The sequence below is a fragment of the Ziziphus jujuba genome, chromosome 11 (assembly GCF_031755915.1).
Source record: "Ziziphus jujuba cultivar Dongzao chromosome 11, ASM3175591v1".
Taxonomy (NCBI): Eukaryota; Viridiplantae; Streptophyta; class Magnoliopsida; order Rosales; family Rhamnaceae; genus Ziziphus; species Ziziphus jujuba.
The window spans coordinates 20202461-20229547 of NC_083389.1; the positions used below are offsets into that span (position 1 = coordinate 20202461).

Sequence of the window (27087 nt, forward strand, 5' to 3'; positions counted from 1 at the left end):
TAAAATTTGAAATAAGGATATCTCAGTGAGTTGATTAAGTAATATAAGAAAATATTGTTGTTTATCTTTTGAAATTCTTTTATCTCAAAACCTCATGCTTTTTCTCATTAAAAGCTACCATTTGAAAGTTCTTTCACAAAATCCATATTCATAAGCCTAAATGTTTAATAAATAAAATTCGATATATTATGACTTAATCAACTTTTAAAACCACTTTAATATAAACTGTTAAATAAGCCAAAAGCATAATTAACCATGTACATAAAATATCATATTCAAATGTAAACCATATTGATATTATTGGAGAAAAAAAAATTAAATAACCCATCATATTTATTTACTACGAAACATAATTAATTCTACAATTAAATCATCTTTATAATTATCAATCTATGAATACATAACCCTATGTATCATAGTATATATCAAGCGCTGTCATGTGTTCCTCACCTCAGCATCCAAAGGCACCACAAGTTAGTGGGGGAGGGGGAAAACTCATGATAACCCTTTAGAGTTCTAAAGGCACCATGGCAATACCTCATCAACACTTTCTATAGTAAATAATGATAATATATGTATAATGATCGTATCCGATATCCAATATCTAATATACGCACTAGGACTATATGATACACCAAACTCATCATACCTAATATCACTATTTATCCATTTGACCCATATAAATAAATATATATATTCTACAATTTTAAATCTCAGTCTCATCAACATTTCATACAAATTAATATTTCCCATCCCATAAAATCAAATAAGTAACAATTTTGACAAGAACATATATTTAAATATCGGAACAATTTAAATAATAAGATTCCAAATACCAGATAAGCTAACATATCATAATCCCACATCTCATGTACAAAATTTATCAAATAATACTGTTACATTTTACTATTTTCAATCAATCATTTTCATTTATAACATTCAAGTAATAGCAATTCGACTAAACTATGAGCTCAAATATCCAAAATATTTAAGTGGCAATATTTAAAAGTTTTCCCATGAGCATTTTAGAGTTTTAAGATGATTTAAAATCTTATCAAAAATAACATGAAATGATAACATTTATTTTTATAATATAATTATAATTACTCAAAATTTAAGTGTGGATTCCAAAATCATGAAATTAACATTTAAGCATGCCCAAAATATTTTCAAACGCTTTCCACTCATACTTAACTACAAGATTACCATCAAGTTTCGTACAATGCCTAAAATATACAAAAATATTATTTATGCTTCCAAAAATTTATTTAAATATATTGGTGCACTCCAAAAGTTCTAAAGTCAATTCTATCATTTTAGGGATTATAAAAATTTAACGTTGAGTAGTTCAATTACATTCCACCGTATTGGATCTGGCATCCAAAATTGGGGTTTTCCACCTAAAAGCCAATTTTATGAAATTGAATCGTCTAATGGATCCTACTAACTTCTAGGAATACATTACCAAATCAATTTAATCCTAGATTATCCAATTACAATTCAATTTTATTAGGAATTTACATAAATTGACCAATATTGGATTATTATTCAAAACTCACTTATAATGGGCAAACTATTTATGAATGGAAAGCCTATGGGATGGGTAACATGATGCTGCCAATAGTATTCAGAAAATAGAATGGAAAATTTTGCCAAACTTAAATCAATATATCTCAAATAGCTTGGGATTAAACAAAATGGAGATCATATTCGGATTCAAGAGCTCCAAATTAACTTGATTAGGGAGGTCATATGACCTGAAATTGGCCAAAATTTGGTGATTGGTGCACAACAACCCCGCTAACATTTTTGGCTGATCCCAGCCATGGAGATGTTTTAGGTTGAGAAATTTCATTGGTAGGTTAACCAATGGGTGGGTAATTTAGTGGCAAGGGTGATGAGAAAGAATGTGATTGGTTTTGGGCAATTTGGCCAGATTGTAGAGTGATGATATGTTGTCGTCGTCTATGTGCATAGGAAAAAGGAAGTTGTGGTTTTGATGGCTTAAGGTGTCTTTTTGTGGATTATTTGGGTATTTTAATGTTCTTTCACTCATGTAAAGGCATACAAATGAACATATATATATACCAATATACCCTTGAATATATATATATATATATATAGATACATATATATTTATATGCAAATATATGTCCTTGTAAAAATAACACAACTAAAGGTACTTTTATTATAAAAATAAAACATCCTATAAAAGATTCATATCTTTTAAATCATGATCCAAAATTATATATGTTGTTAATCTATGAACTTATATCAATGAGCTAAACATAATAATATATAGATTAAACCAACATTGACCATACAAAAAGTTAAATTTGACCTACATACAGTCTAGTTGGTCAAATCTAGTCAAATTTGTAGAACAAAAGTATTTTATTTTATAAGAATTGTTACATTCATTTAATGATTTGTCCACTTCACTCAATGATTTATCATTTGGCCATTCATTCAAAATCAAAATGGACTCCATTTAGAGACCATGATCCCCTACAAAAAATACTCTTTTTCTTTTCTTGAAAAGTAAAAGGCTATTTGTTTTTTTCACTTATATTTTAATAGAACTTTTTTTAAATTATAAGATATTTTATACTTGTTTTTTTTTTAACATAATACTTAATATAATACATTTTTATCTTAAATAAAAAAGATAAAATATTTCATTTTTCACTTATGTTTAGGTGCTTTTCTATTTTTGTTTACTTTTGCTTGTTCTCTCTCTCTCTCTCTCCCCCCCCCCCCTCCAAAAAAAAGCACGCTCACTCAACTTAGCCTCCAATGTTGATCTTTTTATGACCAACACCATAAATAAAAGAAGTCTCTCTCTCTCTCTCTCTCTCTCTCTCTCGCGGGCGCACGTTCACGTGTTTCAGATCCACTTCCTGCCATGTGTTCTACCTTCAACAGTGATGACATTGTGCCTTTCTTTGGTTTCATTGGAGCCATTGTTGCCCTTTATTTCTCCTATAATTAACTAGATTGATCTAGGTGGGATTTCTTAGATTTGTTTCTCTTTCCTTTTTTTTATTTTATTTTTTTAATTTTTGGAATTTATGGTTGTATACAATGGATAAATTTGATGTTAGAAATTTAGGATATTTTGTAGGACATAGGGTTTATGATAGAAGGAATTGAATTCGAATTTTTACTAATTGAGTATTTAAAGAAAATTTTCTCACTAGAAAAAGAAAAAGAAGTTCTATATACGATACCAAAAGATCTTTATATAGTCCCCAAATTTTTTATTTCCTAAACCACCCTTTTATCTATCTTTTTTTTTTATCTAGATTTTTTTCCCTTTTAAAACCTCTTTTCTCCTTTACCTGTTAAAGATATTACATGATAAAGGAAGAGTTGTCAGTGATGTGAGACTCTTTATGCTCTATTGATGGTGATTTCTGTTTTCTTTTTTCCTTCATTTTAATAGTTTTTCAAACTATTTTTTTATTACATGCTCTACCACCACCACCTTTTGCTTCTTCCTCTCTCTATTCGCTCTATTCGTGCAACCTTCAATGATAATCTTAACCAATCTGGAATGGTTTGAGAAACTTTTGGAGCAAGGTTTTGAAAGATTGATTGATAGATAGATGGAAGCCCAATATCACATATCTAAAGAACAGGTCTAGTTCAAAGGTGGGATTTTTCCAGAGAGCAAGTTATCTTGCAGGTAAAGCATATAGAAATGGCAAAACTACAGGAAATATGGTGGTGGTAGAGAATAATAAATAAAAAAATAAAAAGAAGGAATATGAAATGGCTTTTAGGTAAATTTAATATTTTTGGGACTGTATATAGTGAATTTAAAAGTGCGAAAAGAATCTCTCGAGAAAAAAATTTGCTGTTTTGTTTTTCTTCATGATGGATAATTATTATACAAATGCCTAAAAAAGCCTGTAATTTTCTTGGAAAATTTTTCTTGAAAAGGAAAATGAACCCAAAGAAAAGGTAGAGAAATCAAAAAAGAGAAGAGGCATTAACTTGTTAACAATATTAGCCTTATAATTAAATGGAACTTCTAACAATAAAATTGGATGGATCTATTAATTTAATATAAAAAGAGAGTTTCTAATCACACTATTAAATAAATTCCATATAGTCCCATTTGAAATTTACATTTTCACCATCATTTAAAATTTCTACTAAGGGCATTTAATATCTTTTTGAACATCTTTATGCACTCTTATTCTTCCTCTCAAATATCTCTACCTAATTCATACTCCAATGTAAATGGGGTTACATACAAAATTGTTATACAAATCATGAATGCTCAAAAACATGAAAGAGTAAGATATATTTATTTTATCTTTTCTGGTTCTGCAATGATTTATTTTGTTTTATAATTTATTTCTTTGGTTGTTTGCCAACGACGTACAACTAGAACAACATGTTACTTACATCCATTTTTTTGGGGTTGTGATTTGCTATATTTCATCATTTATTTCCTAATTTAGAACTAAATACTTTATAATTATTCAGAAGTGTACAACCAAATATCTTCAATGTTGTCCAAAAGCATAGAATCAAATGGGCTAAATATAATTTTTTTTTTAAAAAAAAATCAGAAATATAGGACTAAACAAAATTTGAATATGTTCATAAGTATACAAACCAAACAATTTAAATATGTTTAGAATCTCATGGTTAAACAATTTGGCGAACTTTTTGTGACTATCAATTTTGTCCGAAAGTGTTTTGATCGGAAAGAAAAATTCCAAAGAGTTTCATCACCATTAATTTTGCCCAAAATCTTTCGGATTATTTACCCAAACACGACTATCAATTTATATTGAATGGTGTTTAAATTGTGAAGGATTTGTAGAAAAAATGTATTTGTGGCTTGGTTGGGGAGCGTATGAATCTAGGGTATTAAAATAGTAAGAATATTTTATAAAGTAATTTTATATTCTATTTTTGTTTAAATGGTTGTATGTAAAGAATGAGTGTGTAAGAGTTTTTTTGTAATTGTAAAAAGAGTTTGTTAATAAAAAAAAAATCAATATGTAAAAAAAAAAGGCTTATCTATTAAGGGTAATAATGTCTTTAACAATTCTTACTTAGGGCTTCATCTTGGTTATCCTTTCGCTTTCATTTTGAGTGTGGGGCGAGGGTAAACACTTCCTTTTCCGACCCAGAAAGCTCGTCCTCGTGGACAAAATCCTCCTTTAAGGTAGGAGTTAAAGCTTCATTATTAATATGTTTTTATTTCTGATGGATTTTTTTCTACAAAAAAAAAAAAACAAAACAAAACAAACAAACAAACAAACAAACATATCCTTATTGATTTTTGTGTTAAATCTTATTTAACATCAGTATCTAATTATATCTATTTAACTTTAAGAAAAGTAAAACAAACAGCACCTAAATTTATTAAACTTTTCACATAACTCTCAATAGCAAATCTCCTACGAAGTTTCCATACTTTGTTAATAATTTCATTCATTATAATGGAGCAATTTTTCTAGGAGCAACTTATCATTGATTTGTGAGGCAACAACATCCTTGGAGATCAAAGATAAAGATTTTATAGATATTTAAAGATATCTTCTTTTAGCCAACATAGACTCGATGGCAAGATTTTATAGAAATATCATAAAAAAACTGATTTCTTATAGGATGAATGGTATCTTAAGCAGTGATAACTGTGTTATAAAGTTCTACAATAGATCGTAAACATGGCACCTAGAAAATTAGTTTTATACTTTTTTTTCCATTAAATAATGGTCTTACATTTATAGTATACACAATTTTTTAATTGCATTTAATTTTTATATTTTTCTATTTATAATTTTTAATTACATTTAATGTTTATATTTTTCTATTGTGAATCAAATATTATATATCAAAATTTCATATAAAAATTTAGTAATTTATTTACAAATCAAATAGAGCCTAAGAAATGTTCACCTATTATAAAACCCAACTTCTATAGCTATATGTAAAAATCAAAACACTAATTACTGTTACAAATTTTCAAACCCTCTAAAGTTATCAAAAAACCCATAAGCTTTTACTAAAATTCCAATTTGTTCTGTCTATATATTTGCATTATTCACTACTCTTTCTCTCTCTCTCTCTCTCTCTCTCTATACTATTTGAGATGTGTGTTATTTGTGAAGACGAAGAAAGAGTGCCAATTCCTCCTGAACAATATACTCTCTCTCTCTCTCTCTCTCTCTCTCTCTCTCTCTCTCTCTTTACTTTTTCTCTCTTCTTGGTTTTTTTAAAAATGTTTAAAATTTATCAAAAATAATAATAATATTAATTCACACGTTGATTTGTGCATATTAATTTTAGTTCTCTATGTTATTTTCTTTTTTGATAAGGTGTTTTTGAAATTGATAATATCATTTGTAATATCTTAGATGCAATATTATAAATTAACCCAACAAATATTTATTAGATATATATCAAATTGTTTAATTTTATATATAACAAAATATTAATAAAACAATATTTAATTCTATTAAATAGTGGTCACATGTGGGCCATGCCTCATATTATAAGAAAACATCTTACAAAAGTATTATAAAAAACAAGGTTTCTAGCAGGATGAACGATTTTTCAAGCAACGATAGTCGTGCCACAAAGATTCATGATATAAACATGGCATGTAGAAAATTAGTTTTAAACTTTTTTTTTTGTTTAAACAATGGCCCTACCTTTATTTTTACATACATAATTTGTTACTTATATTTAATTTTTATTTTTTTTAGTTATGAATCAAACACTAAATATCAATAGTTCACATAACAATTCCTCAAAATTTAATAATTTCCAACTAATCATATAACGCCGAAGGAAAAGTTGTTCACCTATTCTAAAACCCTAAATATTATAGGAAAAAAAATTCTTTTTATCCCAAAATGGTCTTTTTTTTTCCTATTATTTAAATGAATCCTATCTATAATTAGAATGCCTACAATGTTTCTAAATTAGAAACGTTAATGGTATGAAGCTCTTATAAAGGGATTAGAAGCAATAGGATGATGACACATTGGTTAGTAACTTGGCAATATTGAGTAAATTATTAAAGTTCAAAATAAATGACAAAAGATTATATCGAATCTATTTATAGAAAAATACTTTCATAAAAGATGAATCTTTTACATGCATGCATTCCATCAAATGGATTGCATTGTATCCTAACTTTCATGTACTTGATAATATGGATTTCTAAACTTGTAGCAATAATAGATGGAATCAATACAACAATGTGGCAACTAATTGTAAGACTTTTTTCATTAAATTTTAGGATATTAATTTTTGTGACATGCAATCATAGGTTAAAAGTAGTGAAATATTTGTATAACAAAGCATGCAAAATATTTTGTTAGAGAAGGAAAAAAACAGCAAAAAAAAAAAAAAAAAAAAGATTGCCAAAGGCATCGACTCTAAGCAATATTTGTTTACGATAATGTATGTTACACATAGTAGTCTTTTCCTTATTTTTGTTTTACCTCAAAAATTTTGTATCAAAATTCAAACATTCAAAAGGAAACAAAATAAACATTTGTTATGATTATGTAAGAAAGTTAATATTTTTACCATCCAATGCAAACTGATCTAGATAATACCATCATAGTAGAACCATATTAATATAATTTATATCCCCATTTTACCCACGACAAAAACGACTATCTTATGTAAGGTAACAACAACAATATAAAAATAAACAGGAGGCTAAAAATGGAAAATCAAATAGATACATTCATAAAGAATAGTGGATATAAATTATTTTTTTGAAATACTTTGTCATCAAAATATAAATGCAGTATACTTCAAAAAGAAAAAAAATATATAGATGTAGTAGAAAAACTAGATCGCCCCCAATAAGCGTTTGCTTTTAATTCTAACACAGGAAGCAACAGAGGCATCATCGTCATCATCAGCCAAAGCTAAAAGAGTCAAAGCCCAAGGCCCGAGACCCTTCTTCGCCTCCTCATTCTTCAATCCCTCTGTCTCTGTCTCTCTCTTTCTCTCTCCAAGATTTTATCTTTCTCTCTTCCAAATCCCAAATCTCCCTTTGTATATGCTCACAATCTCAGTCTTACTTCCCATTTTTCTCCCCCAAGTTTCTGCCTTTTTATTTTGTTTTTTTTTTAATATTATTATTTTTTTAATACTTTTCGGCATATTTGCGGTCAAAACCCTAAGCCCCACTTTCTGCTCAATTCCCAATCTGGAGCTTCACGGTAGCTCGCGTGTCACCTCCGAACCTCGGAATCAGGATTTGTTTAAAACCCTAGCTTTGGTTCGTGCTTCAATTCGTGGTATTTTTCTGTTTTTTGGTATTAGATTCGAATTGGGTATTAGGATTTGTGTTCTATATTATCTGGGATATGGCTGGGATTTATTGTGTTTTGGAATTCTTTGTTTTCTATCGGATTTGGGCTGTTCTGTTTCCTTGGGGTTTGGTATTGGTTGGTTTCGTGGTTTTCGAAATTTTAGTGCTTTTGAGGTTTTCCACTCATTTGAGCTATTTTGTTTTGGTTTGGTGGGAAAAATTTGAAATATTGGGTGCTTTTTAATGGGTTTTATAGTAAGTGTTTTGGATCAAAATGATGTTTTAGTTTGTCGTAATTTTTGCTATTTGGGTTATGAATTAGGATATGTATTTGAAATCGTATTACATATACCAACTCTGATATCTTCGATTTTCATTTTCTGTTATTTTAGATGAAAATTTATTGACTCATTTGTGTTTAAATTTGTTATGGTAATAGCTTTTTGGCAACTAACAAGCTGATATTTTCTGTTCCATCTCAAGGTTTTCTAGTCCATAAGAGCATTTTTATTTTCCATTAGACACAAACGAATGAAAATGGGTTCATTATTTTGCATTTGTTTTTTGTCTTGTAAATCTGTTTTAAAAGCTAGATATTATGAACTTATACTATTAAATTTGTATCAAGAATCTCTAGTTTATTATGCATATGTGCCATTTTCTTCATATTGCGGCTCATAGTATCATGTAATGTTTATTGAAGGGACCAAAGAATCATTTTTGCTGTAGATGTCCGGTTTTTTAACTTTAAATTTAAAGTATCTTAAAAACTTTGGACACTCGCCTTTTAAACTTATTATTTATGTAGATTATAATAAGGTAAAACAATGTAATTTCTCCATTTGAGTTGCACTTCTGGACATGAAATATTTGTTGTTTGTACAACTATTGAGCTTTTGCTATGTGCTCCTACATTTCCTCCCAACGTTTTCGTGAGTTAATTGGTGTTTTACATTTATGCTCCATCTCACAGTACATAGGGCTTGCATTCGATGCGACATATCCTGTGCAGTGGTTCCCATTCCAATTCTCAGTAATCAATATATAATCCTTTTGTCGTGGTAGATGCTATTTGCATTCTGCTGCTGTTGACTGAAATCTATTGAAGCATCAAATTTGATATAGCCATTCATGCATAAAATCTATGATAAATCCATGCATGCTGCATTAAATGTGACCCTGACCTTGCTAAATGATCTTGATATATTTTGATTGATTTGATTTTGTTTACTAGATTTAGACAGGCTTGACATGGAAACCCTGCTTCTTAAATGCAGCCTAGTTTTTCCTGCTTCTTGTAGCAGTTCAATGCTGGGGGCAGTATGCTGATGATAGTTGGAAGAAATGCAAAGGTATCATGCTGCTGGCTGCACTGGTGCAGTTAATAATAGTGCAATTGGTGGGGCATCAGCTAGGGATACTGGCCGAGCAGATTCAGCTTCACTGCCTGCTAACTTCTCATTGAATTCTAGGTAAATGGGTTTCAAAAATGAACTCCTTTATAAGACCTACTCCTACCCCCTATCCCCTTCCAATTCTTTTTGGGCCATTACATGATTGATATTCTGATAATTTATAATAATAGTTTATCTATCGTATATGAATGGTAGAATTGTTGAATATCTCATGTAACTTTTTTGGTTGTCTTACTATTTGTTTGTTTGGATATCATAATTGTTTTCTATTAATTTGGTTATTATCAGTCATTTCATGTCTAAGTGTGTATTTTTTAAAATTTACTTAATGTACATGCCCTATATAATGTGATTGAATGTGGCAAATAGTGGAGTTCATTACTTCTTTGGTCATTATGGAATATGTTATTGGTTACTTTTATGCTGTATCAAAATTTCTGACACATTGGTCCTATATTTATCTATTTTGTTTCTTACAGTGCTGAGGTAGATTGATCTTATTAGCATTACCAACAAATAATATCCTCAAGTTGTGATTGTTTAACATTTATACTGACAGATTGGCTGTTTGCCTTCATATTGTGCAGGCGGCCATCTCCTTTAACACCTTACAAATTGAAGTGTGACAAAGAATCTTTGAATTCACGGTAGTCTTTGCAAAATATTCATGTAATTTGCTTTCAATATGGCTACATTTCTGACTATGGCTCTCAACTTCTTAGCATTTTGTCAATATTTTCATTTCAGACTTGGGCCACCCGACTTTCACCCGCAAACTCCAAATTGTCCAGAAGAGACTCTCACCAAAGAATATGTGCAATCAGGATACAGGGAGACTGTTGAAGGCCTTGATGTACTCTTCTATTATCAACTATACTTTAGGAGATATATGTAGCCTTAGCATGCATCATTGATTTGAAAAATGTTATTCCTAATTTGTAGCTTTTTATATATGGAAAGTATGGAAAATGTCTATGCTGTAGATATATGCTGGCCCAAATTATGGAATTATCAATGAATATATCGATGTTGACATTGGTTAGAATCGATGGAACTAAGTGCTAGCCACTAGAAACAAACTCCAATGGCTAGTTTTTATGGAATATAACTACTGGTATTATATTGAATATTTCCTTTTAAATTTTTATATTTTAACATTTAAAAGAAAATATTTTACCATCATTTTTTTTTTTTTTTTTTTAATCAGTGATGTTATTGGGATCTTAAAGGTTGATATATGGTCTTCCTTGAATTTGGTTTTGGTATTTGTTGTTTAAGAATTTTATAATTAAAAGTTTAGAAGTTTTAGTTTTGAATGATATTTTTTTGACCTTTTATATATCCCTTGATTTGTTTTTCTTTTATATTTATCCAGAGCTATATTTATGTATATGTCATCCTGCTTTTTAATTGCTGGTTTATTCTCATTATATTATCCACAATAAGTAATTATTTAACTTGATTTTGTGCTTAATGTGCCAGGAAGCTAGAGAGATATCACTTACTCAGGCTCCATCGTTTACCAAGCCAGTTGTTTTCAAGTGCAAAGAGGTAAATCTCTTAGTTTTAGAGTAGTAGTAGGTGTCTTGTTTTATGGTACTTTTAATGAGTTCTTGTTCCTTTTCTAGGTTCAAGTGTCCTGTATTGATAAAGATTTTAAGTTGCAAGATGTTTGTTTTTCTTCCTTTCCCGTGCAGGCTATCAGAAAATGTCTCAGGGCTATAAATGAATCTCGTGCTCAGAAGCGAAAGGTTAGGCACATATTTTTTTCTCTAGTATTTTGATGCCTGTGTACGTTCATCTTTTCCAAAGAATGCATTAAGCTTTTATATTACGTATATCTTTTGTGTTTGATAAATGGCTGTGTTTACTTCTTTTATAAAAATTTTTTTTTCTAACCTTGGCAGGCGGGTCAAGTTTATGGTGTTCCTCTGGCTGGTTCACTATTAACTAAGCCAGGGGTTTTTCCTGAACAAAGGCCTTGTGGTGAAGACTTTCGCAAGAAATGGATTGAGGTAGTCCTTTTGTTCCCTGAACAGGCTCTAATATTTTATATTAAAAGTAATTTTCTTGTATAAGGTTCTTTATTACAATAATTAGATAATTCTACTGGCTGCTGTTCATTACTGCTTTAACCAGTATTGCTAAAGTATCAAGTGCTTAAAGAGTCAATATATTAAGATAATGCATGGCATGTTATAGCTACATGTAATCACCCAATAATGAGAATTTTAGAATTCTGGAGTAAGTTCCTGACCTCAGATAAACTATTCTAAAACTCATAGAAAAGAACCATACATGAGCTTAGTTGTCTGGGTTGGTCATACCCACTGGAGAAGAGACATTTAGTTATGAAAACTATGGCATAGGATTTTAGGACATGACTCGAGGAGTTCTACTTTTTCTTCCTAAATGTTTCATCTTAATTCCCATTTTCTTCTAAAATCTCAGGGTTTATCACAACAGCACAAGCGGTTGCGTTCCCTGGCTGATCTTGTTCCTCATGGGTATAGAAAGAAAGCTCTTTTTGAAGTTCTTGTAAGGAATAATGTTCCATTGCTTAGAGCAACCTGGTTTATCAAAGTAACTTACCTTAATCAGGTATGAATTTGTGAAAGGCCAGTATTATTACTGGTTTCCTCCTCTTGCTGCTGTTAGCCATTTTTTTTTTTTTTATAGGAAGGTAGCAGATTATGAATGCATTTTGCAGGTTCGACCTAGTTCTGCTGGTGTTACTTCTGGGGCATCTGATAAAAGTCAGTTGTCTCGCACAGAGTTGTGGACAAAAGATGTTATTGATTACTTGCAGTACCTCCTGGATGAATTTTTCTCGAGAAATAATTTCCAGTCTACTTCACACAGCAGAGATCGATCTCCCCAAATGTTTTATGCTGGCTCTGTGCAACAAAGAGGTGATCCCAACTCAGCAGGACTTGATGGCGAGGAACCGTCTCTACATTTTAAGTGGTGGTATGTGGTGCGGCTTTTGCAATGGCATCATGCTGAAGGGCTGCTCCTTCCTTCTCTCATCATTGATTGGGTTCTCATTCAACTGCAGGTAATGCCTTTGCCTCTATCTGTTTAAACTAGCTCCTCTAGTTAAAAATAGCTTTAATGAGCTTTAAAGTTAAAAGAAATATTATCATTGCTTCTGATATTTTTGTTTGCTCCTTGGGGTTCTGAAATGTAAAATTTTCATTCTGGTCAGGAAAAAGAATTGCTTGAGGTTGTGCAGTTGCTATTGCCTATCATATATGGTGTTTTAGAAACAGTTGTTCTATCTCAAACTTATGTGCGTAATCTTGTGGGAATAGCTGTTCGTTTCATACGAGAACCATCACCAGGGGGATCGGACCTTGTAGATAACTCCCGTAGGGCATATACAACCGCTGCTCTGGTTGAGATGCTTCGATATTTAATACTGGCTGTACCTGATACCTTTGTAGGTTTAGATTGCTTTCCTTTACCATCCTCTGTAATTTCTCATGTAGTAACTGATGGGAGTTTGTCAAAGTCATCTGAAGATGTGAGAAAATTTAAAAATGGTTCATTGGAAGTTGCATCTCTGTTCCGAAGTAAAGGTCTTGATGCTCAATATCAATCCTTGGCCTTTGATCACGTTGTTTCATCAATTCAGAAACGCACTGATAATCTTGCAAAGGCTGCAAGCCCAGGCTATCCAGGTTATAGTGTGGCTAAAGCTGTACAGGCTTTGGATAAATCTCTTGTGCATGGAGATGTTAGAGGGGCTTATAAATTTCTCTTTGAAGATTTATGTGAAGGAACTGTTAATGATCGCTGGATTAGAGAAGTCAGCCCATGCTTAAGATCATCATTGAAGTGGATTGGGACTGTGAGTTTGTCGTTTATTTGCTCTGTATTTTTTCTTTGTGAGTGGGCAACATGTGATTATAGGGATTTTCGAACTGTGCCCCCTCAAGAGCAGAAATTCACTGGAAGAAAAGATTTTTCTCAGGTATATGTTGCAATTCGGATTTTGAAGTTGAAATTAAGAGATTTGCAAAGTTCACCTCGGTGCAAGAGTGAGACTCCTGTTGGAGTTAATGTTGCAAAAGGGTCCGGTCAGCAGAATAGTTTTTCTACCAGGAATTCCATGGGAAATTTCTATGATTCAAAAAGTAATGCAAAAAATGTGGATCAACGAAGTCTAAAGTCGCCAAACGTATTTGAGAGTCCTGGTCCTTTACATGATATTCTAGTGTGTTGGATTGATCAGCATGAAGCATGCAAACGAGAAGGCTTCAAACGCCTTCAGCTACTCATAGTGGAACTTATTCGTGCTGGGATTTTTTACCCCCAGGCTTATGTAAGGCAGCTAATAGTTAGTGGAATAATGGAAATAAATGGGCCAGCAGTTGAGGCAGATAGACAAAGGAGGCACTACCGAATCTTGAAGCAATTGCCTGGGCTCTGTATGCGTGATGCATTGGAAGAAGCAGGTATTGCTGAAGGACCACAACTTTTGGAGGCCATGCATATTTATTGTAATGAGCGCCGGCTAGTTCTTAGAGGGCTTCTTTGCAGTTTAAATAAAAATATGAATAATACAAGTATATCAGGTCAGAAGCGAAAGCTTTACCCGACCACTGGAAAGGCTGGTGCTTCCCCAGCTACAGTTGATCAGTGGAAATCTTTATCATCATCATCTGACTTGTTGCCTGGTAAGAATGTTAAAAGTGATGCCGATGTTGAGGAACTAAAGGAAGCAATCTCTGTATTCTTGCAGCTTCCAAAAAGTTCATCCACATCCACAGATTCAGGATTGGATGAATTCCAAGGAAGTAATAAGAAGCCTCCTGTATCATTCTTTAACAAGATGGATATGGGAGAAGGCACACCAGGGTGTGATGAATGTAGAAAAACAAAGAGACAAAAATTGGGTGAAGAAAGAAGCTCATGCCTTCAGGGACATTCTCCAATTGTGTCAGAGGAGGAGGATACATGGTGGGTGAAGAAGGGGCCTAAATCTTCAGAGTCTTTGAAGGTTGAGCCGCCACTTAAGTCAACTAAACAGGCCCCTAGGAATAGGACAAAAGGGGTGCGCAAAACTCAAAGTCTTTCGCAATTAGCAGCTTCTAGGATTGAGGGTAGCCAGGGTGCATCTACCAGTCATGTTTGCGATAATAAGGTAAGCTGCCCTCATCACAGAACTGGAGTGGAAGGAGAAACTTCCAAGTCAGTTGAAGGAATCAAAGCCAACCATAATGTAGATATTGTATCAATCGGGAAAGCGTTGAAGAGGTTGCGCTTTGTAGAGAAAAGGACTGTTACAGTGTGGCTGATGACTGTCATTAGGCAGCTTGTTGAGGAGACTGGAAAAGCAATACCTAAGGTTGGCCAGTTTGGTAGAACTTTCACTCCTGTTGATGATAGGAGTATTGTGCGCTGGAAGCTTGGTGAGGATGAACTCTCTGCAATACTGTATTTGATGGATGTTTCAAATGATTTAGTTTCAGCTGTCAAATTTCTCCTTTGGTTGTCACCAAAGGTGCTTAGTAGTGCCAGTTCTACTATCCACAGTGGAAGGAACATCCTCCCACTGCCAAGAAATGTGGAAAACCATGCCTGTGAAGTGGGGGAGACATTTTTAATATCATCCCTGCGAAGGTGCTTATTCTATCTTTATATACTTGTATCTAGAAAAAGAAAATTTTTCTTGAACAATGAAATTATATGCACGTGCTTTTGTTTGTTTGTATATTTTAGTGGATCGTTGCATGGTCAGTTTTGATGAGGAGAAAAATGAGAGAAAATGCTAAGGATAAGCTTTTAAAACTACCCCATTTTGGATGCTTTGAATCTTAATAGAAATGAGGGATATTGTTTATGCATTGTCTGAAGCATGTGTGCAAACTACTTTAACAATATTAGTTACCAACTCTTCCTCTACTTATCATTCCATTCCCCAAGAGAAAGTTCAAGACATTTCTTTCCTCATTCCACTTCTCTGCTATTTAAGTTCCAAACACATTCTAGGTATTTTACCTTCACAGTTTGCTGATTTTAATTTTTTAAATAAGGTTCAACTCTGCACTTGATGCCTTTCTGTTGTATGACTTGCTCTGTCTTTTATCATTTTTTTTTTTTCCAAATTTTTTGTCAAGCTTCTAAATAGTTTCCTTGTTTACTCTTCCTTGATAAATTTTCTTAAAGTAAAATATAATTGTTAAATCTACATTTGTAAAATATTAAGGGCCTAGTTTATGAGATTTGTTCATCCCTTGTTGCATTTTCCCAAGTATATGATTTTGTAGCTTTTTATACGTTCCCATGTGATTCTTTACCTCTTTCCTCAATGTTCCCTTTTCAAGAAATTGTAAAACTAAACTGGACCTTTTTAGGTATTCCCATTAATGTTTTAATGTGTTTTGGAACTTAAATGGTAAGCCAAATTGCATGTGTCCATCATATGCTATTTTAAGTCTTACTTTGAATGTTATAACTTCAGCAGAAGACAGCACCAAAACCATCTAGTAACCTTGTGTTTCTCTTATTCCTATTTGACAGTGTTTACTCCTTTTGTGTCCACAATTTATGTTTTGCAAGTTTACAGAACTTTCTTCTCAATAATCAATGATTACTCATTTCTTTTCTTGTGAGCCATCTAATTACTTTTAATATATTCTTTCATGAAGTGATTTAGTTTTCTTTTCTTCTTCACTCTGGCTTATGGATGATGTTGCCTGGAGATACATGTAATATTTAACATATACTTTATTGGATCTTACTTGTATCTTCTTTTTAACAATGCTGGTCTTATGTGCATGTCATTTCCTTTTGTCCATTATTTTGGTTGTGTTCTCTTGATTCCTGTTACTCTTTCTTGAGTGTGGCATTTTAGGTGAAGTTATGTATATCATGTATCCTAACAATGAAATTGGTTCAGGTTTGAGAACATACTTATTACAGCAGATCTTATTCCAGAAGCCTTATCAGCTGCAATGCATCGTGCTGCTGCAGTTATGACTGCCAGTGGAAGAGTATCAGGTTCAGCAGTCTTTGGTTATGCTCGTTATTTATTGAAGAGATATGGCAATGTGGTCAGTGTCATTGAATGGGAGAAAAATTTTAAGGCAACATGTGATAAAAGACTGCTTTCAGAACTTGAATCTGGACGATCAGTTGATGGGGAGCTAGGTTTTCCTCTTGGGGTTCCTGCAGGGGTTGAAAATCTCGATGACTTTTTCCGCCAAAAGATTAGTACTGGTGGTCGGTTGTCTAGAGTGGGTATGAACATGAGAGAGATAGTTCAAAGGAACATAAATGTTGAGGATATCCTTCATTCTTTTTTTGGAAAAGAAAGAAAGCTCTTTGCAGCTGGGACACAAAAGGTTTCAACCACAGAAAAGTGGGATGATGGCTATCAGATAGCTCAAAAGATAATTTCAGAACTAATGGACTGCATTAGGCAGACAGGTGGTGCTGCTCAAGAAGGGGATCCATCTTTGGTGTCTTCTGCTATATCTGCCATCATTGGTAACATAGGGCCAACTATAGGAAAATTGCCCGATTTTAGGGCGGGCAGTGGCTATTCAAATTTTCCATCTACTACGGATTCTTTGAACTTTGCTAGACGCATATTGCGCATCCATTTAAGTTGCCTATGCCTACTTAAGGAAGCTCTTGGAGATCGCCAAACCCGTGTATTTGAGGTAGCCCTTGCAACAGAAGCTTCTTCAGCTCTTGCTACAGTCTTTACCCCAGGAAAGGCATCCCGAAGTCAATTTCAGGTATCTCCTGACTCCCATGATTTGAGCACTAACATGGCTGGTGAAACGTTGAATAATTCTACAAAGGCAGCTCTTGGAAGAGTAACAAGAGTTGCAGCTGCTTTGTCTGCACTTGTAGTAGGGGCAATTGTTCATGGTGTTACCAGCCTGGAGAGAATGGTAAGTTTGTGCAGATTAAAGGAGGGGATGGACATAATTCAGTTCATACGGAGTATAAGATCCAATTCTAATGGTAGTGCACGTTCAATTGGGGCTTTTAAGATGGATAGCTTGATTGAAGTTTATGTTCATTGGTTCAGGCTGCTTGTTGGGAATTGCAGGACTGTTTGTGATGGATTGGTTGTGGAACTTGTGGGTGAGCCATCCATAGTAGCTCTTTCAAGGATGCAGAGAATGCTTCCACTTGGATTGGTATTTCCACCTGCATATTCAATATTTGCCTTCATTCTATGGAGGCCATTCATTCTCAACTCTAGCCTTGCTATCCGTGAAGATATTAATCAATTATTTCAATATTTGACAATGGCTATGGGTGATGCCATAAAGCATCTGCCTTTCCGGGATGTGTGTTTGAGGGATAGCCAGGGTCTTTACGATCTTGTAGCTGCAGATAATAGTGATGCTGACTTTGCAGCGATGCTAGAGTTGAATGGTTCCGACTTGCATTTAAAATCCAGGGCTTTTGTTCCACTACGTGCAAGGCTTTTTCTCAATGCTATCATCGATTGTAAAATGCCACACGGTATGTTAATGCAGGATGATGGAAATCGGATCTCTGGGCATGGTGAATCCATTACTCAGTATGCGGAAGGTGGGACAAAACTTTTAGATAAGCTTGTACATGTTTTGGATAGCCTGCAACCTGCAAAGTTCCATTGGCAGTGGGTAGAGCTCAGACTTCTTTTGAATGAACAAGCCCTCGTTGAAAAACTTGAGAGCCCTGATATTTCACTAATGGATGCCATACGTTCTTCCTCACCTAGTCCTGATAGAGCTGCATCTGAGAATGAGAACAATTTTATTGAGATAATACTCACTAGGTTGTTAGTTAGACCTGATGCCGCACCCCTGTTTTCTGATGTGGTTCATCATTTTGGGAGATCACTAGAGGATTCTATGTTGTTGCAGGCTAAATGGTTCCTGGCTGGTCTTGACGTTCTCTTTGGACGAAAAACCATTAGGCAGCGGCTCATTAACATTGCTGAAAATAAAGGTCTTTCAACTAAGGCTCAATTTTGGAAGCCTTGGGGGTGGTGTAATTCTGATTTTGATTCTGCAACAAACAAGGAAGACAGAAAGAAATTTGAGATGAATTCCCTTGAAGAAGGAGAGGTTGTTGAAGAGGGACTTGAGTCAAAAAGGTCTGGAAAAGGGTCCAATCAAGCATGTGATACAGAAAGTTTCAATATCACACAGCAGCATGTGACGGAGAGGGCTTTCGTTGAATTACTTCTTCCTTGCATAGATCAAAGCTCTGATGACTCACGCAATACCTTTGCTAATGATTTGATCAAACAGTTGAGCAACATTGAGCAACATCTGAATGCTGTTACTCGTGGGATAAATAAGCAAGCAGGACCATCTTCTTCTGGAATTGAAGGTCCAACAAACAAAGGAAATAACCGCAAGAGTATTAAGGGCGGAAGTCCTGGATTGGCTAGACGCACAGCAGTGACGGCTGATTCTGCACCACCCTCCCCTGCAGCTTTACGAGCTTCTATGTTATTGCGATTGCAATTACTCCTGAGATTACTTCCCATAATTTGTGCAGATGGGTAATTATGCTATTTCTGTTTTAATGTTTAGTGTTTTTATTATTGTCTATTTTTTGCATGTGTCTGTATGCTTTTGTTGCTGCAGACTTACTTTCGTATTATATTCAGTTAAGGTTGGTTACCTAATTACTTTGTGGGTAAATTACATGGACATCTCTTGTGGTTTGAGGATTTTTCACATATATATCGGGTTCTAGTTTATTGCAAAATTCATCCTTTTTTATTTTACTTTTGATGCATCCTATGTGCTTCTGTAAGTCAGCATCAGAAAAAGTTAGCCAAGAAAATTTCTTTTAAATGATAAACATGTGGCTTATGCTTAAAAGGAACAGAATGTTTCATAATTCTTTAGTAACCTTATTGAGAGTGTTGCAATTTTTGATTTGTTTTTCTATCACGAAGTGTATGGTATGACGATTTGCTATTAATTCAATAGAACTGGGACATTATGGTTGCAATATAGTAAAAATGTGGCATCATAATTGAATATTGTTGGTTAAATCTATTCAGGGAGCCATCAGGGAGGAACATGAGGCAAACACTTGCCTCTGTCATACTTCGTCTTCTTGGAAATCGAGTTGTTCATGAGGACGAAGACTTGTCGTTCAATCCTGCACAAAGTTCTCTGTCCAAGAGGGAGGCAGAATCTTCAACAGAAGCTGCTTCTGCTGCCATGGCCGTATTGTCTGGTGAAAGTCTGTTTGATCGGTTATTGTTGGTTCTGCATGGATTGTTAAGCAGTTGTCGGCCGAGTTGGCTGCGGATGAAGTGTTCTTCCAAGGCAGCCAATGACTTTGCAAAGGACCTTTCTGCATTTGATCGTGAATTAGCAGAGAATTTGCAGGTTTCATCACTGTCTGTTGATTTGTTAAATATGTTGCTATTGGTTTTGATAAATTACCCTAAACCTACCTTGGGTTTATTCATTTTCAACTATCACTTATCCCAACCCTGCCCTTAGGAAGGGGCTAAAAAAAGATAGTACTTAGAAAATCATCAAATTTGGAATGAATTCTCTCCTAATTTGCGGAAGGAAAATTCCATGGAATGTCGTTTAGATAACGTGACTACAAATTTGATTCGTGTATACATGAAAACCTCCCATGAAAACCTCTTTTCCCCTTGCTTTCCCCCATAAAATGATGTCAATTAATGTTTTGTAGATGTTAAATGCAAAATCCTAAGCATAATACTGTCAGTTTAGATATGTGTGCAAAGTGTAAAATATTCCATAATCAAGTATTCCATTAAAACATATCCAATGCATTTTCTGGTTACTTCAAAATTTTTATCCACTTGAATACCAGTTTGAAACAAGTAGAAAGGGAGGAAAGCTTTAGGTTCCTTTTATATTTTTCTTATTGTCCTATCAGTCATTGTCTTTATGCACTGTGTGTTTGGTCAGGCTATTTGATTTCAATCTTGAAATACCTGAGTAAATTGAAAAATTTCATTAAAAAGTTGAAATTATATTTTGTATCTAGGTAAATGGTCTTTCTGGTTTTATAATACTTCTTTGTGAATGCAGAATGACTTAGACCGCATGCAGCTCCCTGACTCAATTCGATGGCGTATCCAAACTGCAATGCCTGTACTTCTACCTTCTGTCCGGTGCTCTGTTACTTGCCAGCCACCTTCCATTCCAAATGCTGCTGTTGCTTCTCTTCAAGCTAGCATCTCGGTCACTGGGTCTTACTCTGCATCACAGAGGAACCAGTTTGCTTTGGCACGAACAGTAACCAATGTACCAGGGAAGTCCAGGCTATTGCCTTTGCAGGATTATGATTTGGATATTGACCCATGGATGCTTCTAGAAGATGGTGCAGGATCAGGTCTGTCATCAAGTAACAGTGCCCTGATTGGCAGTGGTGACAATGCCAATCTTCGAGCATCTAGTTGGCTTAAAGGGGCTGTAAGGGTTAGACGTAAAGACCTCACATACATTGGTGCTGTGGACGATGACAGTTGAATTAAGTTGACTTCACTATGGATTTTTTCTGGATTAAGCATGCCCCTCAGCAGGTAATCTAATGTTTCATTTGTTGTCCATAATTGGCATCAAGATCACTGCCGTTTGCATGCGTTCTGTCCTTCGACAACAGAGGAGCTGTTGACAGGGAAATTTTTTTGGGGGGGCAGGGGAGTCCTTGTGAAAAGATGTGAAGATGATGTTTTCACAAAGCCCATCCAACCTGATCCCGGGCCTGCTTGACTACTAACCCTTTGAATTTGATTACCCCCTATTTAAGCTGTGCCCTTTGTGCAGTTTAGAGGTTTGTTGTAAATATAGAGATAATTGTTCAACTTTACCAATTGGTCTGAGTAAAAATGTCAAGAATTGTCTGTACTGTTCCTTTGTCACTTTTGATTGCATATTGCTCATTCTCCAACTGCATGCGCATGCATGTACACATGTTTGTACATGTATATCTAATTTGCATATTATATACTTGTATGGCTTACTGCAGTTGCATTTGCTTTCACTCAAGCGTATGAACTATAATGTGTTCTTTTATATGCTTTCATTTCAAATGTATTTCTTTTTGTTCCTTTCTATTCTTTATTTATTTATTTCAATCTCTTTATATGCTTTTATTTTAGGAGTATTAGTTTGAATAATTGATGACTATTGGTGGATGCGTAGGAAAGGATGGAGAATATTAGATTTGCCCAAGTGCTGCAGCTTATTTTTGGACATTAAATCGATTTTTATTTTTATTTTTTGTTGAGGAGGAAGCTCTATTTCTTCATTTCATCCTTTTTCTTTCTTCTTTTTTTTTTTTGGGGGGGGGTGTTCTTGATTTCATTAATCATCATTTACCAGTGGCACTGGTTTTGTGATTTTGGTCGTCTGTCATGTTCATGTATATTAGTGTCTGAAGTCATAATGGCCTATATTTGGGATGGATTGATCTAGTTGTCTTTTGAATTCAAAGAGAAATCTACAATGGAGTGTCACATGAGTTGGTGATGATATATGTACAGTTAATGTACTCTAACAGTGTTACTATCCATTTTGGCTCAAAGTTCTGTTGCTTTGATGAGTTAAAGTAATTTATGGATATGTATTGTTTGGACTGATTGATGGAAACCAGTTTTAATTCTTTGGAATTGGGAAGAAGTCATTGAATCTGTATTCAGTGAAATCTTTGCAGACAAAATCATGTGTTTCCAGCAATTGTGGAATACAGGTATAAGGTAGCTCTTAGAGAGCAACACTTAACAGGGTATGATGGAACTCTGCGTCGGTTATTGTTTTGGATTCGTCATGTGAGATGACGTAACTACTTAGTATGCATTTTGACATTCTGTTATGATGTTTTTTTGGCATGATGATTTTTGAAACGAGTTGGTGGCTTGCTCTTTACTTGGAAAATGAAATGCTATTGTGGTTGTTTGTATTCCTCTTTGGAATATGATTCAAGCCGATAGGAGTTCTACATTGCAAGGCAGTTATTGATGTTAATGTTCTGGGTGTACAAAAGTGATATTGATGGGTTTTGCGTTTTGCTCTGTAAACGTAAAGCTGTAAATGAATTTGACATTGTTTTTCTGTTGCAGAGTAGTGATAGAACTGTTGCTTCTTTTAGTTGTGTTATTTTTTTGTTTTCCAAATGATGTGTAAATTCTGCGTCTCTTCGTGTGGGTTTATGTGCATTTTAGCAAATAATTTGGACTCCGCAACTCTGTTATTGTTGTGTTGTTTAGTCTTCATCTTCTATTGTATCAAGGATTCAAGGGTTAAGTTGGACAAATTGAAATACTGAAAAATTTGAGGGAGTGTGAGCCTCTGAATTTTGGCGAATATTATGTAGGTGTCAATGGACAAATTTATATTATATATATTTGCTTTTAAAAGGAAAACTTCGATATAATTTAAGAGATATATAACCAATACTGAACCATAAGGAAGATGCAAGGGATATAAAATTCTGATTTCCCTAATAAATAGTTATATATTTCAAGAAAACGATTAGTAAAGTGTTAATCTTGATTAATACCTTGAATTTAATGTAGAATTGCACTCGAATATATTAAATATTATTGGTAAAATCGACCTTAATCTTTCAAAGAAATTTGAAAAGGAATGTGTATTATTAGGATTTTTCCTATTTTACCTTGTATTTAAGAAAGTCCAAGCCGATCTTCCTTGGACAAACATCAGGCTAAGCATAAGTTTGTACCCTTTATCTACTTCCTATTTCCTAGTTTTACTTTTTTAATATTGGGCCCCATTCGACAATGGAACTTATGACATAAAAACTGCCATATTTCATGAGGAGCGTAGTTTAACATGCAAATTGTCGGTTGCTGGTTGCTGGAGAAACAAATTTCCCACTCAGAAAATATTGCCCGCTAGGATGCTCAACAAAAATAAAACATAAAGTCTTGCACAAATAACTTCCAATTATACATACACAATTACTAGAAAGGATGAATTTTTCTTCCCAAGTATTCAGACCTTAAAGTTCCAAACCTAATTGATGATTTTGTAACGTTTCATGCTTAAAAACCTTAAAAGTGGTACCTAAAAAACATATTAAAGACTAACAATTTAGGTAGAACAGGAAGAGATCTGAGTTGGGATTAAGATGTATCCCTCTTTTTGTCCCTCTTTTTGAGAAATCGCTAATGATCTTGGTCTCTTATAGTTCTATCTACAAAAACAACATCATCAATCCATGCAACAATGTTGAATGCTAAACCTTCCAAAACTCTTGAGTAGCTCTCTAGTATTGCTTGCCCCACATCCTGCAAACAAAAGACCAAAACCATACCAGTCATGATCAATATGAGAAATCCATTTTCAAAAAATGATAGAAATTTTCCCATGCTTGATGTGGAACCATAAAGATGATTATAAAGGCTTACCTTATTGTACTGAATCTTGCATGTGTCCAAGGATGTTTGTGAAAGCTCAGGATATTTCTGCTTCAAACAGAACAACAAACTCTCTGCTCTCTCTGCCAAAATATGATTTTTGTCGCTTCTGTCAGTATCAGACATGAGATCTTTTACCATGTCCCATGAGGATTTTGAATGACTCATGCATGCTTTTCTTCTCCATGTATACATTGAAGCTTCAACTCTGTCTGCAAGTTCTAGTGCTTCAAGTTCAGATGCTATATTGAGACATTCTAGGAGATGGTCAGGAGAGAACTTTTCTGCTGTCTGCATATACCGGTATATTGAATCCCCTAGACATGCTTTTCCACTCTGAGCATAGAATTATTTTGTAAAACTATACGTTAGGCTCGGTTATAATGGTGATTATTTGTTGTCATGACGTTGTTGAAAGTATTTGATAAGAAGTCTTAAGGCTTTCACTAAAATTCATTTCTTGAAACAGTAATGAACTGAAATCCTAAATAGGTACTTGCAGATATAGGCGAAAAATATAGTTCAATGTTTTGATAAATTTTGAAGTAACAAACTTTTTGTTGATCAAGAATGGCTAACCTTTGGTAGAGTTGCTATATATGATTCTGGTATTTCCATCTCTGCCAGAATACTACTATTGATAGCCATTGCCGCTTTATGAATTTGATTGGCGCAGTCACGTTTGTGTCGCAAGTGTTTCCTCGACTTCTCAGAAAGGCCTTCTGGAGGAACACATGGGACTGGCAACCACCATTTCTCTTCTGTTCTCTGAACTTGAACAATCCTCCTGAATGATCCCAAACGGGTTGAATTCGATGACATGCTTCCATGTTCTGCATACCAGAACTCTGTATCTTGGAAACTATCCAGTATTTCCTATCAAACAAATCATGCAGTTAGCATTTTTAAGAAAATAGAGCTTCTATGCTCCAGGAATAGAATGTAAAATTTCTTGGTACACAAGTGTCTTACAATAAGCATAGTGTCTAGCTTTCTCAAAGCTGGAAGGTTTATATAAATATCCAATCTTGGTCTGCTTGCCATAACCTGAAAGACCAATAAAATCCCGTTAAACAAAATCAGACAAAGATAGCAATGATAAAACCAATAAACTTCCTCTCATAAATCATTGATATTTCACCTCTACGGCTGTGCCATCCTGTAAATTTTGTGATTTGGCTGGGACGAATTCTACGATGTAATCACAAACAGATAGAAGGCAATCCATTTCTCTCTTCCACATAACTTTCTTCTCAGGATTCAGAGGCTCCAACCTCAAATTTTGCCCAAATACAGTTGCTTAAAAAAAAAAAAATCCCAAACCCAGATGTCAAACTAAAAAACACTAAAAAAAAAAAAGGAAAAAAAAAAATTTTAATTTACCATAGAGGTTGGTTATTGCATTTGAAATTGTAACTGCCGTGCAAACTCCTTTCCCACTGCCAGACATGTCTTCCCCAAGCAAAAGTTTCGAAAACCTTTCCTTCATTAGCTCAAGCTCTGCCATGGATGCTTAACACTCAAAAAAGTCAGTTCAAATTCTTATTACTGCCTAAACTTACAATTGGTTTGCAGTGGTGATCAAGAAAATGAATTTCCAGAACAAAAACCAGGTATATATAAAAAAACCAACCTGCATCTAATGCTTCTTGATCATCAGATTTATCGTCAGCGATGACATTCTTATGCTGCTTCATTCCTAATCTGGTAAGAACAGCTTGGTTATGAACTCCAGATTTCAAGTCTGGCCAACATGAAGGAGAAGCTTCACCAGAACAGCTTTGATCAGAAATGGTTTCACAGAAAGCAGACGTCTCTGAATTTGTCCGGCAATAGACGAAAGAATCACCACTCATTGTAGAATATCCAGGAGTTTCTGTGGTTGATTGATCATTCTGGTCCAAAGAAGAAGGTGAAGGTTGATAACCCAGATCATAATTTTCATCTGGGTTTGATAAATTGTCCATTTTTCAGTCGAAACTGTTTTTTTGGGTCCTAATTCTTTAAAAAAAACCTGCAAAATAATCATGAAAAATAAACAAACTCATAAACATTTGGTTAGTGGGGCTCTAAGAATTCATAACTTTCATGCTTACTATTCTAAACATACTAATTTTGTGGGACTACAATCACCAAGAGTCAGAGACTTGGGACCCAAACAGCTTATGTTCTAGAACTGACAATTTTCCAACAAAAGCACTGCTTTTTCTTTCTTTCTTTATTATTTATTTTTTTTGGGACATAAAAGAAAAAGGGGTTTCTCAGAAGTAGTTATCTTGCTCAGAAAAAAACTATAATAATTCACTGAATTTATGCTGCTAAAGTTTTTCTCTAATAAAGCAAATCTTGGGAAAAATATATTTCTTATATAGGGAAAAAAAAAAAATGAAAATTTGAAGCCAAGGGTTTGATTTTGAAAAAAAAGAAAAAAAAGCTAACGGTCTTCTAACTATCTTTACGTTACCTTTTAATGGTTTAGATTTGAATTTTGGAGAATTGAAGCCGGTTGAAGATAATTTGAAACAGTTCCCTCCTAAACATTTTCTTTTAGCCCCTGAAACTTTTCTTTCTGAAAAAGAAAAAGCTTTCTTTGAATGACCTTTATATCACCATGAACATGGAATCGAAAATGAGTCTTAATGGTCTTTCAATCTTCCGGTCTTCTTCTTCTTTAGCTAGCCCACCAGATTAAACAAGAAAAATCCAGAAGCAAAAAACGGTAGGATTTTGGTATGGAAACAGAGAAAATTGAAATGATGCGGTTGCTCTTTAAAAGTAAACTATGGACATGATAGGACATGCAGAGTGCAACTTAGTTGGATATTAGATATATATTAGTCTTATTACCTAATTTATCTATATATATATATATATATATTAGTCTATGTGAGATTATTTTATATGGTTGTGAATATTATATGCGTGGGGGAAGAGTTTTAGAAACATCATTTTTTATTTTA

At 33.9% G+C, this 27087-nt stretch overlaps 2 protein-coding genes across 5 annotated transcripts; one reads left to right on the top strand and one right to left on the bottom strand.

Annotated features, from left to right (window-relative positions):
- Positions 1 to 7804: 7804 nt before the first annotated feature.
- On the top strand, positions 7805 to 21593 carry LOC107433042 (mediator of RNA polymerase II transcription subunit 12). 3 transcript variants are annotated; one of them, XM_048465490.2, is made up of 13 exons: positions 7805 to 8291; positions 9540 to 9777; positions 10308 to 10367; positions 10468 to 10573; positions 11203 to 11271; positions 11418 to 11471; positions 11628 to 11735; positions 12172 to 12321; positions 12431 to 12778; positions 12929 to 15348; positions 16628 to 19246; positions 19757 to 20090; positions 20775 to 21593. In XM_048465490.2, the coding sequence occupies exons 2-13, from the start codon at positions 9650 to 9652 to the stop codon at positions 21213 to 21215; spliced, it is 6837 nt and encodes a 2278-aa protein (XP_048321447.2). In that variant the 5' UTR covers positions 7805 to 8291; positions 9540 to 9649; the 3' UTR covers positions 21216 to 21593. The 3 variants fall into 3 exon arrangements, with proteins under 3 accessions (XP_048321447.2, XP_015899766.4, XP_048321446.2); XM_016044280.4 differs by having other exon boundaries at positions 9583 to 9777; XM_048465489.2 differs by having other exon boundaries at positions 7805 to 8272; positions 9583 to 9777.
- A 2028-nt stretch (positions 21594 to 23621) lies between these two features.
- On the bottom strand, positions 23622 to 26953 carry LOC107433032 (rop guanine nucleotide exchange factor 3). Of its 2 annotated transcripts, none has more exons than XM_048464716.2 (8): positions 26592 to 26953; positions 25761 to 26141; positions 25511 to 25627; positions 25269 to 25426; positions 25100 to 25174; positions 24707 to 25003; positions 24119 to 24463; positions 23622 to 23998 (listed from the first exon to the last, which is right to left on the bottom strand). In XM_048464716.2, exons 2-8 carry the CDS (start codon positions 26092 to 26094, stop codon positions 23876 to 23878), a joined length of 1449 nt encoding a protein of 482 aa, XP_048320673.1. In that variant the 5' UTR covers positions 26095 to 26141; positions 26592 to 26953; the 3' UTR covers positions 23622 to 23875. The 2 variants fall into 2 exon arrangements, with proteins under 2 accessions (XP_048320673.1, XP_048320672.1); XM_048464715.2 differs by having other exon boundaries at positions 25511 to 25639; positions 26592 to 26952.
- Positions 26954 to 27087: the final 134 nt, after the last annotated feature.